Below are 22,740 nucleotides of genomic sequence, written 5' to 3' on the forward strand. Positions count from 1 at the left end.
AAAATTAACTATACTTGTGAATGCTGAATAGTCACTCCATATAAAACTAATAGTCCTCATTTCATTGCTTGAGTCATTACATACAAAAATGTTGAACTAGTTGTCAAAATCTGTCAAGCAAATTTTACACATTTTTTTAAATCTTTTTTTCCCTGAAAATGTCCCTAAATTGAACAATTTCTCTCAGGTGAATCTCAGCTTTCACTGATGAGGATGTGCATGAATGATTACAGTACTATGTATGTTCAGTTCCAGTATGTACTGCAGTATTGTGTACAGTTGTGCACAGCTCTACCCAAAGGGAGTTTATGTTTGTTGTAAATAAGGGTGTATTTTTTCTTTTGCACAATGCTGTGAACAAATTAGAATTGCAAAGAGCATATGCAGTAAAAATGTGAAACATATTCAGTGTCTTGTACTCAGTTACCTCACTAAATACAGTAATGTGTAACTTTACTGTATTTTTCAAATGGCTGTGCAAATAGTATATAGTGCTGTCTTGAGCATGTTCAGGCAGTGTCACCAAGATCTGACTTTTTTGCATTGGAAAACATTTACAGAGTAAATTGTCATAATGAAAACATGACAAAGCCATTTGACTATCTTGTTCATAAACAATGGTGTCAGGACTTTTCATTTTGATGACACTGACACTTTCATTGACATGAATACTTGCTTTTGAGGAATGAGCTATCCATTTTGAGCAAGTGACACGCTTTTGCAGGTTATCAACTAGGTTTTGCAGTTTGTACTAATTGTTTTGAGAACTGCATTAACTGTTGTGCAACTGTAAATTGTGATGTGAGAAATGCACCAAAGCGACTGAGAAAAACTGTAATCAAGGATCCTTAAAAAAAAACTAAGCTGTTTTCAACACTGATAATTATCATAAATGTTTCTTGAGCATCAAATCATCATATCAGAATGATTTCTGAAGGATCATGTGACACTGAAGACTGGAGTAATGATGCTAAAAAATTCAGTTTTGATCACAGGAATAAATTACATTTTATTATATATTCACGTAGAAAACACTTATTTTAAATTGTAGTATTATTTAACAATTTTACTGTATTTTTTATCAAATAAATGCAGATTGGGTGAGCATAACAAAATAAAAAACAAATTACTCAAGCCCCAAAAATGTATGTGCAATTGAATCTCTAATTAGTAGCGTTTATGTCCGGCATTATTATTAGTATTAGTCGTTGTATTTCATGTGAGAAACAGCAGTGTTTTTGTTAAAAACTCATCAAAGCGTATCATCACAATGGATTCTAGCCGTGATATTCATGTGCATTTCTCTCTCTGTCCTTCTTTAATTTCAGTTCACAGTCAGCAGTCGGCTATATTTATTAATAACCTTGTTAGTTTTTTGTCGATTCGTCCGTCCAAAGAAGCTTCCAGATTTACATAAGCATTGCGCAGCATTTCCTCTTCACACTTCGTGTGTGTGCCAACAGCTCCTGTGTGTTTTCCCAGACTCATCCCTCCGCTGAACCAGCTCGATCTGCTGAGAAACCTCAAGAGCAAATCCGGCCTCTCCTTTAGGTAACGGAAAATGGCAGGTTTTTAAAATGTGTTTATGTGTTAATGAATTGAATTGTGGCATCTTAAGCTAAATGAATACATATTAAAGGGGTCATGAGAAATCAAATTTGCCTTCATCTTTTGACATATAAGAGGTCTTTATACCATTAAAACATGCAAGTTTCAGAGCTAAAAACATCCTGCTCATTAAAAACAAAGCATTTATTTAATAAAGCTCCAAAAACAGCTTGTTTGGAAATTGCGGGATCTGTGACGTCACACGGGCAAATACATTTGCATATTACTCAAGGAAAATATTAATATAATTAAAATAAGTTAAAAAAAGTCATGACCCCCCTAATATTTAGTAGGATACACTGTAAAAAAATCTACGGTAAAAGATTTTAAATTTACGGTAAAAAACTGGCAGCTGTGGTTGCTAGAAATTTACCGTAAAAAATACGGTAGCAACATTTCAGATTTTATAGAATTTACAGTAATAAACCATATTTAATTATCTTGATATAATGTTAATTTACTGACCTATTGAAGTATTAATATCTTTTTTGTACCATAGTTATACACTGACTTCCACCAATCACAGTGGTTATGAAAATCACATGATGAATTAAAGCTCATCACAAGCAGCTCTTTCACAGTACTGATATAAAGAAGCTGCACAGTGTCATTCACACAAACACTAAACACCATCACGGTAACACACATGAAATGTAAAAAATGCAATTAACATTAATTTAACAACATTAAATGTAACATAGAACCCTAATGTACATAACTGATTAGAAAAAACTAAGAAAACTATGAAGAAACAAGTTATTTCAACAAAAATACATCAAATGTGAAGTGTCACGCAGGGAATTGTGGGAATGTCAATTTACGGGGTTTCACTGTAAATTATACAATGACTTGTTCTTTTTCACTTCCAAAAACTGTAAATTTAATGGTATTTTACAGTAAAATTACATTAAATGTACCGTTAGATCTATCACAGTTGTTTACCGTATATAGTAAGGAAACTTTCTGTTAACCAATTAATAGTTTTTCACTGTAGCATTTTTACAGTCTTTGACTGTTAAACTATCATTTTTTACGGTAACCTGTGTTCAGTTTGTTAAAGGACAAAAGTATGATTTTGTGTTCCAACACAGGAAGGAAGCCGAAGCCTCTCCGGGGTGAGTAAAAATCACATTTCTCAGACGCCACAAAACAGTGTTTCTTCTAATGTTAAATGTCATGTGTAATGCTTTCCTGTGCATGCATCGTGTCAGTGTCATCAGTTCTGTCAGCACAGGACGTGTTTTAGAGATGTTGTTTGTGTGCAAATATTTTACCAGTCCAGCGATGCACGTCCACATCAATGAACACATTGTGTGCGTGTGTATTAGTGTGACCTTGTTTGTGTGCAGACAGATGTGTAGTGTTTAATAAGCCAAATGCACATCAACATATCCGCCCACATTTCAACGAAACACAGAATCTCCTGCTCCTTCCCTCCAGGGAAACACTTCATAATAACCTTCGTTAACAAACATTATGTAATGCAGATCATTCAGATATGAATATGAACAACTGTTTGATTGTACTTTATTAGTAATCATTTTTTTGGGAATGTACTGAATACAACTGCAAATACATGATGCTAAATTACAACTTTCCTTTAAATTATCATACACATTTTATGCATTTATTATGTATTTGAATTGCATATAAAGTTTCCATTCATTTGGATTACACAGTTTTAATGTAAAAACAAATGTGATGCATTTTTGTCAGTCATTCATAAACAATGTGTTTAATATTGTGTGGTTTATATATTTATCATCAATAAATCCAATTTGTTTCAATCTCATACATTTTAACATACTGTACATGTTGAACTTATACATCTTCATACTTTTTAACTGAACACATTTATGCTGATTCTGATCTATCTGAATAAATGAGTTTGAAAATATGATTATTTAAACAAAATCATACATATGCAAATAGTTCATAATAAAATGTGCAATGATTTTTAAGTGCAGAAACCGGACCTGAATATGCATCAAGTTTATTAGTTTGTTTATGTTAAAACTGTGCTGTCTAAACGGATGGGAATTTTATATGCATTTCAAATGCATAAATCTCAAATTTAGGCCTAAATATACTCATCAAAGCTTATCATCACAATGGATTCTAGCCGTGATATTCATGTGCATTTCGCTCTCTGTCCTTCTTTAATTTCAGTTCACAGTCAGCAGTCGGCTATATTTATTAATAACCTTGTTAGTTTTTTGTCGATTCGTCCGTCCAAAGAAGCTTCCAGATTTACATAAATATATGCATTTTTAGTATGTGAGCAAAAGACATGCTGTTGAATTGATAAAAATGTAATGCACACTCAAAGTGGTGATGCAGTGCAAAATTAGACAATTATACGTGTTTTAAGACCGTTTTCAGATGTATTCAGGACATTTGATCACATAAACATAGAAATATCAATCAACATCAGAATGTGTAAGTGGAAACCCATCTAACAAACATATGTTCTAAGAATATTTGTTAACGTTCTCTATTAAGTTATGAACAGAACAAGTTATTTCTGAATCTTCAAAAAGACCAGATTTTTAAATGTTCTGAAAACGAACGTCATACGAACGTTGGAGAAAACATTAAAGAAATATTTTCGCTACTTTCTCATTTTGCAATTATTCTGGGAACATTACTTTTGAATGTACTCTGACCTATCTGAAAAAAGTCTTTAGTAACGTTTAAAAGACTAACGTCCAACTAAAATGTTTCGGAAAACCGTTCCACGAATGATGTAGACATTGAACATTTGAGAACATTATTGAAGACCACATACATTTCAACGAACATATTAATGTCACAGGAAGAATGTTTGTTCTTAACTTTGAGAGATCCTTTGCCATTATTTTTGATTGTCTTTTAAGTTTTAAGTCTCTAACTTTGAAACCCTGATACCCGTTGACAGTCAGAAAGTGAGTCTGAAGGAGCGCGTGTTCTCCAGCCCGAGGAACTCAGCGAGTAAAGGGAAGAACTCTCCTCAGGGCCAGCAGCCGCTCCGACGCTCGCCCAGTGCAAACAGCATCGAGGACAGCCCGTCCAAAGTACCCAAGAGCCTCAGCTTCGGCCAGTCCAGTCGGGCCAGACAAGCCTTCCGCTTTAAAGGGGCCGCGTCCCGCCAGAACTCAGAAGGTGAGGCAAACGCCCCGCTCCTGTGCACCACTGTTGCCTTCTGCATCTGTACGCTTTGGTCATGGTTTGGTTGTTGTAGGTGTTAATCAGTGAAGAAGAACTCATATATATGTTCGTATAGGTGTATTTCCGATTCATTTGACAGTCATCACAGTTGTAGACTCATTCAGCACAAGTGCACTGTAAAAAGTGATCAGTTGACTTAACTTAACACTTAAAATTGAGGAAACCTGTGCTTTAAAATGATTAAGGAAATAAACTTCATGCTTAATCAAAAAAATGGTGTCAAGTTCACATAACTTATTTTTTTCAATTAAGCATTACATTTATTTACTTACTCATTTTAAGGCAACGGGTTTACTCAATTTTTTTAAGTAAGTGACCTGAACACTTTTTACAGAAGCGCAACATCACTGTAGTTTGTGTACTTGAAGTTGCATTGGATAAAAGGTCAGAGGATTAAAAACTAGTGCCTGGTCTTGTTTTTGAGATCATGTAAAACTGGTTAGGCATCAAAGACTTTAGATATACAAACACATTACTTATGAATGGGAGAAAGTGCAGTGCACAATATGGCGGAATTAGTCCCGCCTTTTAAATAAAAGAACCAATCGGCAATTGGTAAAGTCGTGTCACTGCATGAAATATATGCTTTTTTAAGGCTATTCGAGTGTAACAACATTTATGGGCCCGTTCATGTCAGAATTGTTTGCTGATTTGAAATATGTAATTTAACTCTTTCCCTGCCATTGACGGAATTTTGTGGCTTTACGTGTTATACAGTAGGGGGCGCTATTACACATCTTCTGAAAGAGTACTGAATCTCCTGATCAAAAACACAGGCAAAAAGGACTAGAAAGAAATTAAAAAGTATTGCTTATACACGTTGTAGTCCTTCAAAATAATTCGATTTTCTCAACATTTTGTTCAAAATGTTTCTTTATGTCTGAAGCTTTCCCACTTTCAAGTGTTTTCAAGAATGCATGAAGCTAGAATAAAATAAAAAAGCAGAGGCTCTGCTCTTTCTTTTGATATATTCAGATATTCACGCAACTAAAATATTCTGGGGGCCATGAAAGTTTAGTGAAAATGTTCAAAAATGCTGGCGGGGAACGAGTTAAACGTGAGTGTGAGGAGCAGATTCCCCCATTCAAGTAGATTGGATGTGGTCTTGGATGCCCAAAAATACAAAAGGGACTTTATTAGGCTTGAATAAGTTGCATTGAGATTTTTCGAAGAATCCTCAGGTGAGAAAGTGTGACGACAGAAACTAGATTAAATTCATACAATCCAGATAGACTAGTTACTAGTTCCACACATCAGGATTCTTATTCTGTCTTTCTGTTGTGCCATTGCATGTGATTTCAGTATCGTGATCAGTGTACTTCTTTCTGTCTGTGTTATTTGTGCAAGTTTATCTTATATACAATCGAGTGTTGCATTTGCTGCCAATGTTTTTTGTGGAGAAACTGTGAAACGAATATTCTTGTGCTAATTATTTTATTAGCTAATATGTGTAATCATTTATTAATATTCAAGATAACTAGTTTTATGATTGGTATGAATACAGTATAGGATTTCATGACATAAATTATGGCATAAATATATATTATTTTACATACCAATCATAACGTTTGGCTTGAATCGTTAGACTGTGTTTGTTGGAATATTGAAATATCATTTATGAAAAAGTCTGTGCTTTGGTTACACTTTCCACAAAGTGCAAATTCAGTGATTCGTTTCAAGTGGACATTTGATTTAAGAATGTACAGTTTCAGATGATTCATTATATTGTCGTCAGCTCTGAAACCTGATAAAAACACGTGACAGAATCACACGGACAGCAGCAGCTTGTGGAAAGAACGACCTTTGTAATCCATGTGTGCGTTTATGATTTTCCCCTCATTTTTTCTGATGAATGTGGATCCTGATGCTGTCCTTTCCGTTTCTATGTTGGATGCTGATGCTAAAGTGCTCATTGAGATGCAAGAGGAAGATTTGAGACACAGGAACTCTCCAGGTCAGGTGATCCAGATGGGTCGAGCTCCTATATTCAATCAAACTAACCAGCTACAACTACCAGTCTGCAAATATGCTTTCAATTTGGTTTGGGCGTTAAAAAATATAATTGTATTGAATTATTTGACATTAGATAAGCAGTATTACACAATCATGCTGTTGTTCTGAATATTAACTTGTGATTTCATTAGTCCAGTTTAATTCCTTATGTGCTTTAATTGGGTTTCATTCAAAGGAGGTTTCAAACGTGAGCTCACTTTGATACAGCATGTTATATGCTTTTTTTTAACCTATTTAAAGCTACATTATATACAATTTTCCATTCTTATTTGACTGCATATCTCTCAGGACCGCTGGGATGAATTTAAAGAGACTCTTCAGATCCTCTGTATATAGTGCTGTTTTACAGCATCCACATCATGAATAATATTGATGAAACTCCTTAAAATTCTGTCATCAATTACTCACCCTGTAGTTTTGGGTGAATGGGAGTTCATGGGACCCAGTATTTTTTTCCCTCATACTATGGAAGTCAATGGGGTCCATCAACTGTTTAGTTACCCATTTTCTTCAAAATATCTTCTTTTTTGTTCAGGTTTGGAACAACTTGAGGGTGAGTAAATCAATGATGACAGAAGAAAACTAACCCTTTAAATGTACCTGCATTTAAGGATTTAGCCGTCATTTGGACAAATCTGCTAAAATGGCCACCAAAAACTTCAGCGGCCAGTTATCTCAAATATGATTGTCTGATCTTCATGAAGTTTTGACATATGTGCATATTCTTCTTTAAGAGGCACTGTACCAAATTCAGTGTAACTCAGCCACTACGTGTTGCTGTAATAAGCAAATATATAACCATATGGGGTTATGTGACACATTCAATTGAAAAAAGACCTAATTTTTCAACCTCAACATACAGTAAACATTTGTTCTGATTCACATTAGCCATTTCTTACCAAAAAGTTATTCAGGGAATTCGTTTTGCTGATTAAATTTTCAATTGAATTTTCATGCGCAGTCCACATTGACTAATAAGCCTGTTTCACGCAAACTCAGTGTGCAAACGTAACAAATTTTGGTGCGCAAAGACGCCAGCACAATCTGAAGACATGCACCAAATTTCATGAAAATACCCCTAGAGGGCGCTACAATAGTGAGCGTCATATCTCCACAGCTCGTTTAATAGAGGAAACTGATTAAAATGTGAATTGTTTGGATCCAGATCTTTACCACTTGTGTATTGAGTTCATCACAGCGGTCTGAGGATATGCCAGTCTGTGAAATCTTACCTGCTTTAAATACTGGACTGTCCATTGAGCTTTCTCTTTGATTTTGAACTATATTTTCCAGAAGTATTCGTTGGGAATCTGATGTGTTATTAATGTTGAAATGTTTGCATGTTCACATTGCTTTGAAAAGAATTAGCATGATGGTTTTTCTTATTGTTTTTGCTCTCTATAAGATCAAATCTTTTTTATTAGTTTGTTAATTATTTTGCCATTTTTTATATATAAATGAAAAGGTGCCACTAATGGTCAATAACTCTGTTACTAAAGTCCCATAGCTTGTGAAATATATTCAATGTCCTAAAACATGAATATATGCACGATTATTGGGTTCTGGCTACAATTTTGCCATATTAGCAGTAACAGGTTTAAAGCAATAATTAAAATTGAAGGCAAGTTACATTTAAATCCAATGACAGCAAATGGTAGATTACAGAAACACTACAGTTCACATTGCACATTATATTTACACTGAGCTCCAAGGTGGATTATAGATATTCTGTGATGCAACTAAACAACTTCTGTATTTCATGTTCAAATATATTTTATAAGTGCTTCATTAATGTTCTTATCAGTGATGAGTTTCTTTAATAGTATCATTACATTTTCTTATTTTAGTTGTTTTTAGAAGCTTCTTGCAATTGCAGCTAGTCATGCTGTGCTAGTAATGCTGTAAAGGTCTTGCTGTCATCTATACATTGATCAGATGGTTAGCATATATTTTAATGTACAGCAATATTTAGAATAGCGTTCATACTTGATGTTCACACATATATCAAAAAGTAAGTGAAATCCATGTGATTGTGAGAATGTCCTGAGGTCTTGTGCAGAATTCAAACTGCACCTTCACGTGAATGTCATTTCATTGTATTTAAACACTGACACTCTTTGAGAACTTGAACATTTCACATCATACGAGAAAGAGTGTGTCATTTCTCTGACGGTGAATGATTTATTTGAAGCATTGAGACTTTGATTAACTGCACAACAAAAGAATAACTGTAGAACTAAAATCTGGTTCACCTTCAGAGAATTGACTAGTTTCAACAACAAAATCAAAATGCATTTTTTTCCATTATTATGAGCATTGTTCCTTGACGTTTCTAGATTTAAAGCAGGTTTGTTTTGTGGTTGTTTTTTGTAACCAGCCTTTATTACCATCTCTCCTCCCCAAACTATCGCAGCAATTGAAGGGTTAATCAGTAAGAGATTATCACAATCGGCTGGACCCGTTTTTACCAACCCTAGAACTAGTGCTAGTTGATGGCTGCAAACTTTGCTCCTTTACCTGCATGTGAGGAAAACTAGTTAGTCCCGAGGAGGAAACTTGAATGCAATGAAACACCACAGAGCTGAGGAACAACTATCAACCTCAATAAACCCATTTCAGAGCATCATTATTCACTGGAGGGACAGTTGTTTCGAGGCTCTGTGGTTTATTTGGCATAATAAGCACAGGTAGATTTATTCTTACGCTCCTGCCCGCTTCCAGATGGTCTGTGCTAATGAATGGGAACACAGGAGAAAGACACTGTGGCCCAAAATCACAGATGAAATCAGCGTTTTGCATGGAAACAAGAAACAGGGCTGGTTAGTGTTATTTAAGTGATAATGACTCTAGATCAGTTGTTCTCAACTGGTGGGTCTTGACCCCAAAAATGTTTTTTGTAAAAGAAAATGATCCGTATTACATTTAATACTGGTTACAGGTTTGGTATTGTGTTGGGTTGCAACTTGCACCATAAAACCAGTTGAGAACTGCTGTAGAAAACTCAATGTAGTTATGAAGTCCAGCGCTGAGATATCACTAGTATACTTTACATTCAAGTTTAATATCGTTGAAAAAAGTCAATGCTATTGATGAAACCGTTTCTTTGTGGCCATTAACAGCGCTTTATTACCTCACTCATAGTCAAACAGTGTGTTAAATAATGTCTTTTGACTGACCTGCTTTGCTAAATGGATTTTCACTGATTCCAAAACGAGTCTGCTGAAAAATATGAGTTAAATGATATGGCGTAGTTTACTGCTGTTTGCTTGTACAGCCACCTCAACATGTGTTTGGACTTTAAGTCACGCTTAAAAGTGTTTGAATGTCACTGCATTCGACACGAAATATCAAATCAAGTCTCTGATTCTGAGTTGTTGTTTTTTATCAGAACCAACTTCATCATTTGTGCTCAGTGATGTAGGAGCTGGAGTTCATCACATTAACTATGAATATGTTTCACAAATACAAATATTTTGGTTGTCCAAAAAAAATTGGAATAATTAAGATTTTTATTTATGTTTTTGAAAGAAGTCTGTTCTGCTCACCAGTGCTGCATTAATTTGATCAAAAATACAGTAAAAATTGTGAAATATTATTACAATGTAAATCATCTGTTTTCTATGTGAATATACAGTAAAGTGTAATTTATTCCTGTGATCAAAGCTGAATTTTCAGCATCATTACTCCAGTCTTCAGTGTCACATGATCCTTCAGAAATCACTCTAATATGATGATTTGCAATTATTATCAGCTACTATTGTTGCTCAGTTATTAATAATGGTTTGTATCATTATTAATGTTGAAAATAGTTTTTTTTTTTTTTTTTTTTTTTGGATTCTTTGTTGAATAGAAAGTTCTAAAGAACAGCATTTATTTGAAATAGAATATTTTGTTACATTATGTCTTTACTGTCACTTATGAACGCAATTTATGCGTTCTTGTTATATAAAAGTTTTATTTATTTATGGTAATGCATCACGGTTTCCACAAAAATATGAACTGTTTTCAACACTGATAATAATCATAAATGTTTCTTGAGCATCAAATCATCATATTAGAATGATTTGTGAAGGATCATGTGACACTGAAGACTGGAGTAATGATGCTGAAAATCACAGGAATAAATTACACTTTACTGTATATTCACATAGAAAACAGATGATTTACATTCTAATAATATTTCATTTTTTTATCAAATAAATTGAGCAGAAGAGACTTCTTTCAAAAACATTAAAACATCAGCCGGTGTAAAACCATCTCTAAAATGAAAAAGCACTTGATTTGATGTTTTATTATCTGATGCATTGATGTTCATCCAGTTTAACTTCGTCCAGATGTGTTTTGGGGTCACTGACTGGATGGCTTTGGTGTATTTTGGGCCACGGTTGTCTCAGATTCCCCATGATGCTCGTCTCACACCTGATAAATGGCATGGCCCTGACCTCTCTGGTGTCGGGCTGAGCGAGTGACCGAGTTAAGGTTCAGTTGAGTTGAATGCAGGGTTAGGGGTTTGTGCACTAACTCTAGAGTCCTCCTGTCCGTGTTGTGTCTTTTAGAAGCCAGCCTTCCCGGAGAAGACATTGTTGATGACAATAAGAGCTGCCATTGTGAGTTTGTCCCTCAGGATTTAACGCCGGGACTAAAAGTTACCATCAGGGCCGTGTGGTAAGCAAAGATGAGACAGGCAGCATCACTCAGAAGGGACTTTAATGCTCCATCAGACGTGTAATATTATTGATAATACTAGAGAAGTCTGCATCACATAATATTACCTCATTAACTCAGTCTTTCCTGAATGTAAGTTACAAAACTTGTTACATTCAGTCTTTTGAATCCTTCGTTACATTCACAGTTTCATTGCTCAGATCATGCCAGCGACGCTTATGCATGAGATATTTTGAATATTGAAGGTCAGTATCGAATGGAAAAATATATATCAGTGACTTCGACTCGGTTCAGGACTAAATCTCACGAAAACCAGATGTTCAGGTCATATTTTACTGCAAAATCAATAGTAAAAATCATAAAACCATAAAGTAACATTTACTTAAAAAAAATAATAATAAAATAAAAACGTAAACTTATTTGATTTCAGATAGTTGCCAAGGCAACATTTCTAATTTTTATTTAGTTTGACTTGAACTAAAATAAAATAAAATAAAATACAAATTTCACGATATAGGCTAGACATATTAAAAAATAATATTAAAAACTATAGACATTTTTGTTAAAAACTAATAAAAATAACAAACACAACAAAATTATTGTGATAAAAAATATAAAAATAAATCTAATTCAAAATATTAACAAAAACTATAATAGTAAAAAAATGAAAACCAAAGTAATTTCTCTGGGTTTTTTTTATTAAAAGAATAAAAACTGAAACTGAAATAAAAATGATTATTTGAATTGAAATTGAATTGAATTGAAAAATGAAATTATAGACATGTTTAAAATAAATAATAAAAACTAATAAAAATTACAAAACAAAAGAAACAAAAGTATTAAAACTTAAGCTAAAAATTTTAATGAAAGCAGGAAGTATAAAAATCAAAACTAATTATAAGTTTTAGTGAAAACTGTAATATGGAAAACCAAGCTAAACTAATTTTTATCTACTAAAATAACTAAAATGAAAACTGAAATACAAATAAAATAAATATATAGACATGTTTTAAAAACACACAACAAAATTATTAAAACTTTAACTAAAATTATTACAACTTTAACTAAAATGAAAATGAAAACAGGAAATATAAAAATAAAAACTAATCCTGAATATTAACAAGAACTATAACATTGAAAATCAAGGCAACATTTCTCATATTTATTTTGACTGAAATTTGAACTGAGAAAAAAAACTAGATTTATTTAATAACCAAAATGGCAAAACACACAACAAAATTATTAAAACTAACTAAAATAAAAATAAAACACAAAATATGGCCAAATACTAGTGAAAACTAATACAACAAATAAAAAGCAAAATATATTTTGTTATTTCTTTGTTTTTGTTGTGAAATATGACCCTGGACCGGCTCTGCACCGGCTCTCTGAGATTCACCCATTCTTTGTGTTCAGAGTGTTTTAACAGTGATAATGTGTGTGAATTATTTGTCCCCGCAGCATCATGAGGTTCATGGTGTCCAAGCGCAAGTTTAAAGAGAGTCTTCGGCCGTATGACGTGATGGATGTCATAGAGCAATATTCAGCCGGACATCTCGACATGTTGGCGAGGATTAAAAATCTGCAGTCCAGGCAAGAGCAGAAACACCTCAGCTCTTCACAGTGACCGCTCCACTCACACACACACACACACACACACACCGACAGTGTTGTTCTTCCTGTGTTCTGCATGGCTTAGTTTCCTAAATGTCTCTCACTGTTTTCATATCTGTCAGAATATGTACATACACAACACCCAAACACTTCACTTCAGCTGCATAATGTGTGTGTTTGAGGAACATTATCTACATTTTCATTTATTGAGATATAATATCATGATAGTTTAGCAGTTCAGAGCAGCATGTGTGGGTCAGTAATGATTTTTTATGTCCAAATCTATACATTTATTCAAAAATAATTGAAAATGCATGTTCATACTTTGAAAGAAAATGGTGTTGGATTTCACAGAACTTGCTAAATAAATTTCACAAATATTTACAAAGAACAAGTGACGCATTGAATTAAACATGACATTTTGAAGTAGAAAGATTGAAATAGTATTTTCTTGTTTTCTTTATTTACAAAAAAGAACATTTTGTCGACTGCATGATTCAAAAGTATAAGATAATTGACCGGTTTTTATGATGTGGCAAGTTTAGTTGTGATTTTCAAATCATTAGACTCAGAGAAAATGTGATATTCATGATTCAGAAATTAATGATATTTGTACAAATTAAAAAAAAAAATTTTTAAATAATTAAAAATAATAATAATTCTACCTACATTCATGATGTAGTGAACATATATATATTTTTTTTCATATTTTATTAGAGAAAATATATAAATATGTAAGATTTTCTGATATATATAAAAGAAATTCAGTCATTAAATAAAAGTTTGGTTGAAAAAAGTGAAAACTAATTCAGAATATCAGTGAAAACTATAAAATTGAAAACCAAGACAAACTTTTTTTTTATTTAGTTTATCTTGAACTAAAGTAACTAAAACAAAAACTTAAATAAAGGCAAAAAAAAAAAACTCTAACTAAAATGAAAATGAAAACAGGAAATATAAAAATAAAAACTACTGTAATTCAAAATATTAACAAAAACTATAATATTGAAAACCAAGGCAACATTTCCCATTTTTATTTGAACTAAAAAAACTAAAACTTAAACTGAAAAAAAAAATATATATATATAAATAAAAATATATAAATATATATATATTTTTTAATATTAATAAAAATGGCAAAACACACAACAAAATTATTAAAACTAAGTAAATTAAAATAAAAACAGAAAATATAAAAATGAAAACTAATTCAAAATATTAGTTAAAACTCTGTGTAGAGTCCTAGAAAAGCAAAGTATATTTAGATCATTCTTTCTTTTTGCACTTCTCAGTGCATTTACACATATTCAAGTACTTCAGTCACATCATCTTATTTTAGGGGAATCCTTTTGAATGTGGTAATGATTTCACAAATGTAAATATATTCCTGCTTTTATATTTTGAAAACATTAACGGCATACTTTCACCACACATTGATCGCTGACATCAATGCATCGATCAGAGACAGAGAGCTTTTCATCGTAATCATAAGTATGTCTGGAATATGTTTTCTGGGAATCTCTGGGCTTGTTGTTGTTGGTTTGTGTCCCGTCGAGGGTCCTGACGTTTGCGCTGGTCCGTGTCACGTCACTCTGCATTGTGCTGTCCTCTACTCTATTTGCTTTGCCAGGTTAGATATGATATTGGGTCCTCCGGGTCCTTCGGGTCCTCCGGGTCCCAGCACCCCTCGCCAAAAGAAGTGTTCAACCAAAGGAACCAAAGAGTCGCCCCTGTTGTCTTCTAGGTTAGGACGCCCCAGACTGCATCGCCAGATCTCTATCCAGAGACAAATGAAGAAACCTGCTTCTGTTTCAGACTACATGGCTAGTAGAGACTGAGCTTGAGTGATCAGGGACCACAAACTCCACTCTTAGAGGGAAAAGCCTCTATTCAAGCCTCTAAAGAGCAAAAAAGCAGAAATGTCTTCAATTATTCTTCCATTATTGGAGGGGATATTTGTTTTGATTAAACTATCAAATTTAAGGAATATTTTTTTAAAGTATGACGGAAGAACAAAACACTAAACTTGGTTAAAGGGGCTATATGTATAATTCAGAAAGCCTTGTTATTAGCGACACCGGTGGCCATTAAGTGAACTGCAGCCCGCAGTTACAACAGAATATTATATTATACTACAGTGCTGTTGAATGCTTGAATCTGATTGGTTGATGAACATTCTAAGGTGTGTTAATAATAATAAATAAAAAAACTATATAAATATTTTAAAACAAATATTAATAAAAATGGCAAAACACACAACAAAATTATTAAAACTAACTATATCCCCTGATATGATTGTAAAGCGCTTTGGGTGTACAGTAGTACGTATGAAAGCGCTATTAAAATGCCTCATTCATTCAACTAAATTAAAACGAAAACAGAAAATATAAAAATGAAAAATAATTCAAAATATTAGTGAAAACTGTTGTGAACACTGCAATTATTTTCAGGGAAACGCACGGATAAAGTAGTTCCAGGCATTACAGTTCCATATCACTTTTGCAAAATTATTAGAGTTATTTCAAAGGTCTTTAAAGCCAACAACAGCAAAATAACCAAAACCACGACGACACTGAGCGGGCAAAGAAATATAGTAAACAATAGGATAAAAACGGCACATTTTTGCCATGTTTTTTTGCCACTAAATTACGTTTTATTATGTACACAACTCTCTTTCTCCCACTCAAACACACACACACATACAGTACAGACACACACTCAGCGCTGCTCTGATGAATAGATTAGAGACTTGACATTTCTCACTAGCGAGGGAATAACGGCGCTGTTCTTGAAGCAGATAAACTTACAGTTTCACTATTAGTCGAGGCGCTTCCGAACACTGATGAGAGACACACAGACTCAGGTTATTCACACAAGCTTAATCTCTCTCTCTCTCTCTAATAACTGCATTAATAACTGCATCTCTAGTCTGCTATCTATCAATAGCTCTAAAATGACGTTTTGGAATTAGCAAGGAGGTGTGGGATTAGATGCGTGAGAAAGTAGTCCTACACACAAGAGCGTTTAAGGACAAAAACCTGACTAATGTCTTGAAATACATCATCTGAACAATGCTTTGAGGTGTGGTAACCGTAGTATAGGCGGAATAATCGACTCCAGGGCGTTGAATTATTACAAAAATAATGCACACCCGAGGGGTAACTCCTCATAGACAGCCTCTGAAGTCGGGGAAGGTCTCGTTTTTAAAGTTTAGTTACAAGCTGTTCACACGTTGGCAATAAAAATGCATAGAAAAACAATAAGCTCACAGGAAAAAGCATACTTAATATTTCATTGGTTCTCTCTTGTTTTAGCATTTATTCATAATTTCTTTGTATGACAACCTGGCAAAAAATTTGCCATGTTTCATTGCGTTATTATGCGTTATAAAACATTCAACTCTAAGTAAAATTATGCAATATGCTTACAAAATATTGGAAAAAAAATGTATAATATTTGAATAAAGGGTGAAGATCGGACATCACTTTGGGCCACTTCTGTACGAGCTGCTTAATTCATAAAAAATGAATGAATTAAAACTAATTCCCAAAAATGATCCCATTACAGAACCCCTAAAAGATTCCGCACTGTATACGAAGCGCCAGACGGAACCTTTAATGTTCTAAATAGAACCTTTTCTTCTAAGAGTGGCTCTTACTCTACATAATCCAGTCTATTAGTGTTGAAACGGCCCAAACGCTCCAGGCAGCTCCTGATGATCAACTCTTAATTGACTTCATGACCTTTGTTTGTTGTGACTGAACTAATCACAAGAGACGCTTCGTTGAGAGAAAAGCAGGGGAACCAAATGTCACGTTTTCGGTGAGTTACTAGTCATGTAGCTGAACTAAAACTGGTTAAGCTATAGTTTGCCTGCACCGCTGTTTGGAAATGAAGCGTTACGGCAGTAAGAAGCAGCAAATGGAGATGCACACGTCCAAAAATGGTTTTCATTTCATTTAGCATCGCTGCTGTTGCTAACGCATGTCGGCATGGCGTTGTTTCAGGCATGCAACATGATGCACTATTTTTATTCTTTCGCAAGTGCAGTTTTCTTCATACGGTCTCAGCAGGGCTTGCTTGATTCCCAGCGTTCTGCTGAGCACATGCAGTGCTTATTAAAGGACTATTTGGAGCAAATTGGAAGTGATATAATATTTCTGATGCTTTGGTGAAAACCGTATCTAGTGTCTCAGATCAGACGCACCCCTGCTAGTGTAGCACATCATCTGAAACTTTGGATAATGTGTCAAACTGATGCTTACATTCGCATTCTACATGTAATACGCAGCTAAAGATGTGATTTCACGTTGACACATTGTTCAAAACTGGCAAATATCAACAGAAAACGTCTGTCTGGAGGGCCTGACTCTTTCTGTCCAATCACCTCTGTCCATCTGTGTGTGGACACGCCCACTCATTATCATATCCCCTCCCTCTGCATGCATTCATTTACATCCCACAATGCTTTGTGCTTCAAGATAGAATACATGGTTTATTGTTTCTTTGATATGAATATTGTTGTTATAAAACTTTGGGTTACTACCAATGAACATGTAATGGAAATAGATCAACTCAAAACTCAAATTAGTTAAACGAATCTAGTTTACGTACCAATTGGTGATTATATCAAAAAAGTGTTTTTGTCCATGTATAATGAATCACTGGTTCACATATTTCCCCTATAACAGATGTTTGCAGGAAAAACTCATGAATTATCAAGATGTTTCCTCTCTTTAATTGATCGTTAGAGTGGATCAGATTGTTGGTCGAGGCGCTCCGATAACAGACAAGGATCGTCCTAAAGGAACCACAGACGGAGAACTGCCGGAGGATCCCAGCATGATGGGACGACTCGGGAAAGTGGAGAAACAGGTACATCACAATAAAGCATTTACACTGAACTAATCAGGGTTTCGAGCCAACCTATATTTTCTTATTATAGCTTGGCGAACGCTCATCGGAAGAGGAGGGATTATTCGGTTAAAGATTGTTCAGAAAGGAATACATTTAAAATGGTTATTCATAATGACTCATAAGAGAAGCTTAATTATATAAGCGTGTTAAAACATTGAGAGGTTGTTCACCAGGCTACAATGTTGGATTTATATTATGAAATATAGTAATATAATATCAAAGAATGACATTTTAGGGGGCATTTGATTGGACAAAAATGTGCATATTCTCCTGCGAATATTCAATATAATCAGCAATATTTTGGTCCATCTTTGCGTAGCATGAAGACATGAACTAAAGGACACAAAACTCAATTTTATTCCAAATTGACTTTTTGAAAATTGAAATTGAAAAAATGATTTATTGCTAAAATTGTGTTCTTTTTAGCGTCAGTTTCAACCAGTGTTTGAAGAGAGGCGGCGTGTCAATACACATCCGCTTTTGTTTCAGCTTCTCAGCAACAATATACACTGCGTGCAGAATTATTAGGCACGTTGATTTTCTGATCATATTTTTTTTCCAGGCACATTTTACCAATTCCAAACCACATTAATCTTAATAACTACTATTATTTTGTAATTATAACTACTAATATTTTATAATATTAATTTATAAGTGATATACAGTGCAATGCATAAGTTAATACACCCATGCTAAAGTTGACTAAAAAGAGGAATAAAAAATCATATTTTGGAAATTGAACTTAATGCCTTAATTTAAAAAATTAGGAAAAATCCAACCTTTAAGGACACCAATTTTCTTTGTGAATGAATAATGTATCGTAAATAAATTAATGTTCTTCCTTAAAATACATGGTGCATAAGTTAGTACACCCCTATGTTAAATTCCCATAGAGGCAGGCAGATTTTTATTTTTAAAGGCCAGTTACTTCATGGATCCAGGATACTATGCATCCTGATAAAGTTCCCTTGGCCTTTGGAATTAAAATAGCCCCACATCATCACATAGCCTTCACCATACCTAGAGATTGGCATGGTTTTATTTCAGTTAGCCTAAAAGCTAGTTTGATTTGAATTGCTCTCAAATTAAGGCATTAAGTTCAATTTCCAAAATATGATTTTTTATTCCTCTTTTTAGTCAACTTTAGCATGGGTGTATTAACTTATGCATTGCACTGTATAATTGTTCATGAAGGTTGAAAATGAAAAACGTCTTATATTCAGGTGTGCAGAATTACACATAAAATAAGCCAAAAAAGAGATTTAACTCAGACTGAAAACTCAAAAATGATTAAATGCCCATGAGAAGGATCCAATACTAATGCAATACTAGAAAGTGCAGTTAAGGCATGACCATTGGACAGTGAAATGCTCATTGGGTCAGCAGGGTCAGACAAAAACAGGTGGAGAAGAAAAGACATGTTAGCTGCAAAAGAATTAAGAATTAAGGTGAAGAATTAAGAGTGAAACCATCAGGAACCCTTTAGTCTCCAGCGCCACCATCTTCCAGAACTGAGTCTCCAGAAGAGCAAGATATCAGGATCTCCGAGACTTAAATAACCCCCACTTAATAAGAATCACAAGCTGAAGTGTAGTAAAATACATGAAGCTTTATAGACACGTTTAAAGAATTCATCTTCCAGAATCTGGCAGTATGTTTTGGGAGTTCATTTTTAGTCCATCTCCTACCCTGAAGTCCGTTTTGCATGATTTAACTAAAAATGAACTCCCAAAACGTACTGCCAGATTCTGGAAGATTAATTCTTCAAACAGACACAAGAGGATGTGGTGCTGTCCTTCAAGAGTCACTCTCATTCTGTTGGCACCGATAGCCACCGATAGCGCCGACATATTTCGCCGTTGCGCATCAGGAGACCCGAGTTCGAATCCCGGCTCGTGGACCTTTCCCGATCCCGTCCCCCGTCTCTCTCCCACCTCGCTTCCTGTCCACTCTTTACTATCCTATCACAATGAAGGCAAAAATCACCCAAAAAAATCTTTACAAATAAATAAAATAAAAGTCAATCTGTCTGTCTATAAAGCCTATCAAAAACAGCCTTCATGTATTTTACTACACTTCAGCTTGTGATTCTTATTTAGTGGGCTTAATTTTTTTGGATTCTTTCCCTAACCTAAGTCTCTGAGATTTATTGTTTGTTTTATTAAGATAATGTCATAATAAGACAATGAGATCCTCCTCTTCCGCAGGTGATGTCAATGGAGAGAAAGCTGGATTTCCTGGTGAACATCTACATCCAGCGCATGGGAATCCCGCAGTCCGAGACGGACGCCTACTTCGCCTCTAAGGAGCCCGACCCGGCGCCTCCGTACCACAGTCCGGTGGAGCACATGGAGAAGAGCGGATCCATCACCAAAATCATCCGGTCCAACAGCTCAGCAGGACAGAAGAACTTTGACCCGCCAACTTCGACCTGCGTCAATCACCACTGTCCTCCATCCACGTCCCGGCATCCACAAACCATCCCTGATCCCGGTCCGATCCCCGATCCCGGTTCGCTAGTGCGTATCCCTCCGCCTCCGGCACACGAGCGCTCGTCCACCGGACACAACGGAGGATCTCGTGCACATCAGTCCCGCGAAGACGGGCGCCTTTCCCAAGCCGGAGCCGAGAGCGACACGTCCGTGTCAATCCCTTCGGTGGATCACGAGGAACTCGAACGCTCCTTCAGCGGATTCAGCATCTCGCAGTCCAAAGAAAACCTGGACTTTCTGAACAACGCTTATTTTAGCGGCGTGCCGCGCTGCGCTAAAGTGAGGCCGTACATCGCGGAGGGCGAGTCGGACACGGACTCCGATCTGTGTGTCCCGTCGCCTCATTCAGCCACCGGAGACGGCGCTTACGGGGACCGAGGCTGGACCGGACCCAAGTGAAACCAGTCTTTACAAACCAGCGTTAGACTGCATTTGTGGGAACCTGCGTGTTTAAAAAGCAGAGTTTCACTTACAAGCACAACTCCACGAGCGGAAGAGAAGTGAAAATGACTTCTGGGAGCCTCATCCATCAGGTTGACGTAAAGATGGAGGAGAGACACCGGAACAGTCTTTATCGTTTCACATGTGGTGTATTTTCATCTTTAAGGTGGAGACGGCAAACGTTTGAGAGCTGGAAACGACTTCTGGGAGCTTTATCCATCAGGTTAACGTCAGGATGGATGAGAGACGCGTGTTTATCGTTTCACATGTGGTGCGTTTTCATCTTTATGAACATTGAAACCACGCGGGACGTCGTTACGGCCAGCGCTAGACCGGCCCGATCTCATGAAGATGCGTATCTATAGCACAAATTTTATTTCTCGTGCCATTTATACGCCAAAAATTTGCAAATGATACGCACTTAATGGACTCAGCGACTCACTCCACACCCCTAATCCTACCCGAGGGGTTTACAGTGCGTATCATTTGCACGCAAAAACTATTTTTGCCGTATAAATGGCATGAGAAATAAAATTTGTGCTATAGATGCGCACTTTCATGAGATTGCGTTGGCTAGACTGTATTTGTGAGCACCTGCGTGTTTAAGAAGCAGTGTTTCACTTACGAGCACGGCTCCACGAGGAGACGGCAAACGTTGGAAACGACTTCTGGGAGCTTTATCCATCAGGTTGACGCCAGGATGGATGAGAGACACGTTTATCGTTTCACATGTGGTGCATTTTCATCTTTAAGAACATTTTCTGGATTTGCATCTCACTAGTTAAATGATTAGTTCACTTCAGAGTTCAAATTTCCTGTTCATTTACTCACCCTCGTGTCATCCAAGATGTTCATGTCTTTCTTTCTTCAGTCGAAAAGAAATGAAGGTTTTTAAGAAAAACATTCCAGGATTTTCCTCCAATATAGTGCGTTCAATGGGGTCCAACGGGCTGAAGGTCCAGATGTGAGTTTCAGTGCAGCTTCAAAGTCTCGACACGATCCAGCCGAGGAATAAGAGTCTTATCTAGACAAACCAGCGGACATTTTATAAAACAAAATACACATTTATATACTTTTAACCACAAATGCTGGTCTTGCACTAGCTGTGATGCGACACACATTACGTAATCACGTTAAAAGGTCAAGCGTGACGTAGGTGTAAGTACAGACCCAGTGTTTACAAAGCGAATGTGCAAAGACTGAGTCAAACGCCATTTACAAAAACAATTTAAATAAATAAAAGGTAAAACAATGATGTCGGACGATTTTGAGTTTTTCGCCCTTCCCTACATTTCTGACCCGGAACACGCGTGACCTTTCAACCTGATTACGTAATGTGTGTCGCATCACAGCTAGTGCAAGACAAGCATTTGTGGTTAAAAAGTATATAAATGTGTATTTTGTTATAAAATGTCTGCTGGTTTGTCTAGATAAGACTCTTATTCCTCGGCTGGATCGTGTCGAGACTTTGAAGCTGCACTGAAACTCACATCTGGACCTTCGACCCGTTGGACCCCATTGAAGTCACTATATGGAGGAAAATCCTTGAATGTTTTCCTCAAAAACCTTCATTTCTTTTCGACGGAAGACATGAACATCTTGGATGACGTGGGGGAGAGTAAATAATCAGGAAATTTTAATTCTGAAGTGAACTAATCACTTCAAAGGGATCGTTCACCGAAAAATAACCCAAACGTTCTGTCATCGTTTACTCACTCTTGTGTCGCTCCAAACTGTACGAGTTGTTTGCTTCTGTGCAACGAAAAATACAAGCATCTGTCAA

General features: G+C 35.6%; 1 protein-coding gene across 2 annotated transcripts in view; it reads left to right on the top strand.

The window, feature by feature from the left end:
• The window catches only part of kcnq2b (potassium voltage-gated channel, KQT-like subfamily, member 2b), a gene marked incomplete at its 5' end in the record, with an annotated part of 56,443 nt that extends 34,688 nt beyond the window's left edge, over nt 1–21,755 (top strand). Inside the window, 8 exons of one of the 2 annotated variants that reach the window (XM_084425681.1) lie at nt 1,483–1,551; nt 2,700–2,723; nt 4,526–4,749; nt 6,722–6,769; nt 11,385–11,493; nt 12,955–13,086; nt 17,859–17,982; nt 20,232–21,755. In XM_084425681.1, the coding sequence (XP_084281807.1) occupies nt 1,483–1,551; nt 2,700–2,723; nt 4,526–4,749; nt 6,722–6,769; nt 11,385–11,493; nt 12,955–13,086; nt 17,859–17,982; nt 20,232–20,915 (1,414 nt within the window). In that variant the 3' untranslated portion in view covers nt 20,916–21,755. The remainder of the gene's footprint in view (nt 1–1,482; nt 1,552–2,699; nt 2,724–4,525; nt 4,750–6,721; nt 6,770–11,384; nt 11,494–12,954; nt 13,087–17,858; nt 17,983–20,231) is intronic. The other variant, XM_084425682.1, reaches the window with a different exon arrangement.
• Between the last annotated feature and the right edge of the window lie 985 nt (nt 21,756–22,740).

This window comes from Rutilus rutilus (genome assembly GCF_951802725.1).
Source record: "Rutilus rutilus genome assembly, chromosome: 12".
Classification (NCBI taxonomy): Eukaryota; Metazoa; Chordata; class Actinopteri; order Cypriniformes; family Leuciscidae; genus Rutilus; species Rutilus rutilus.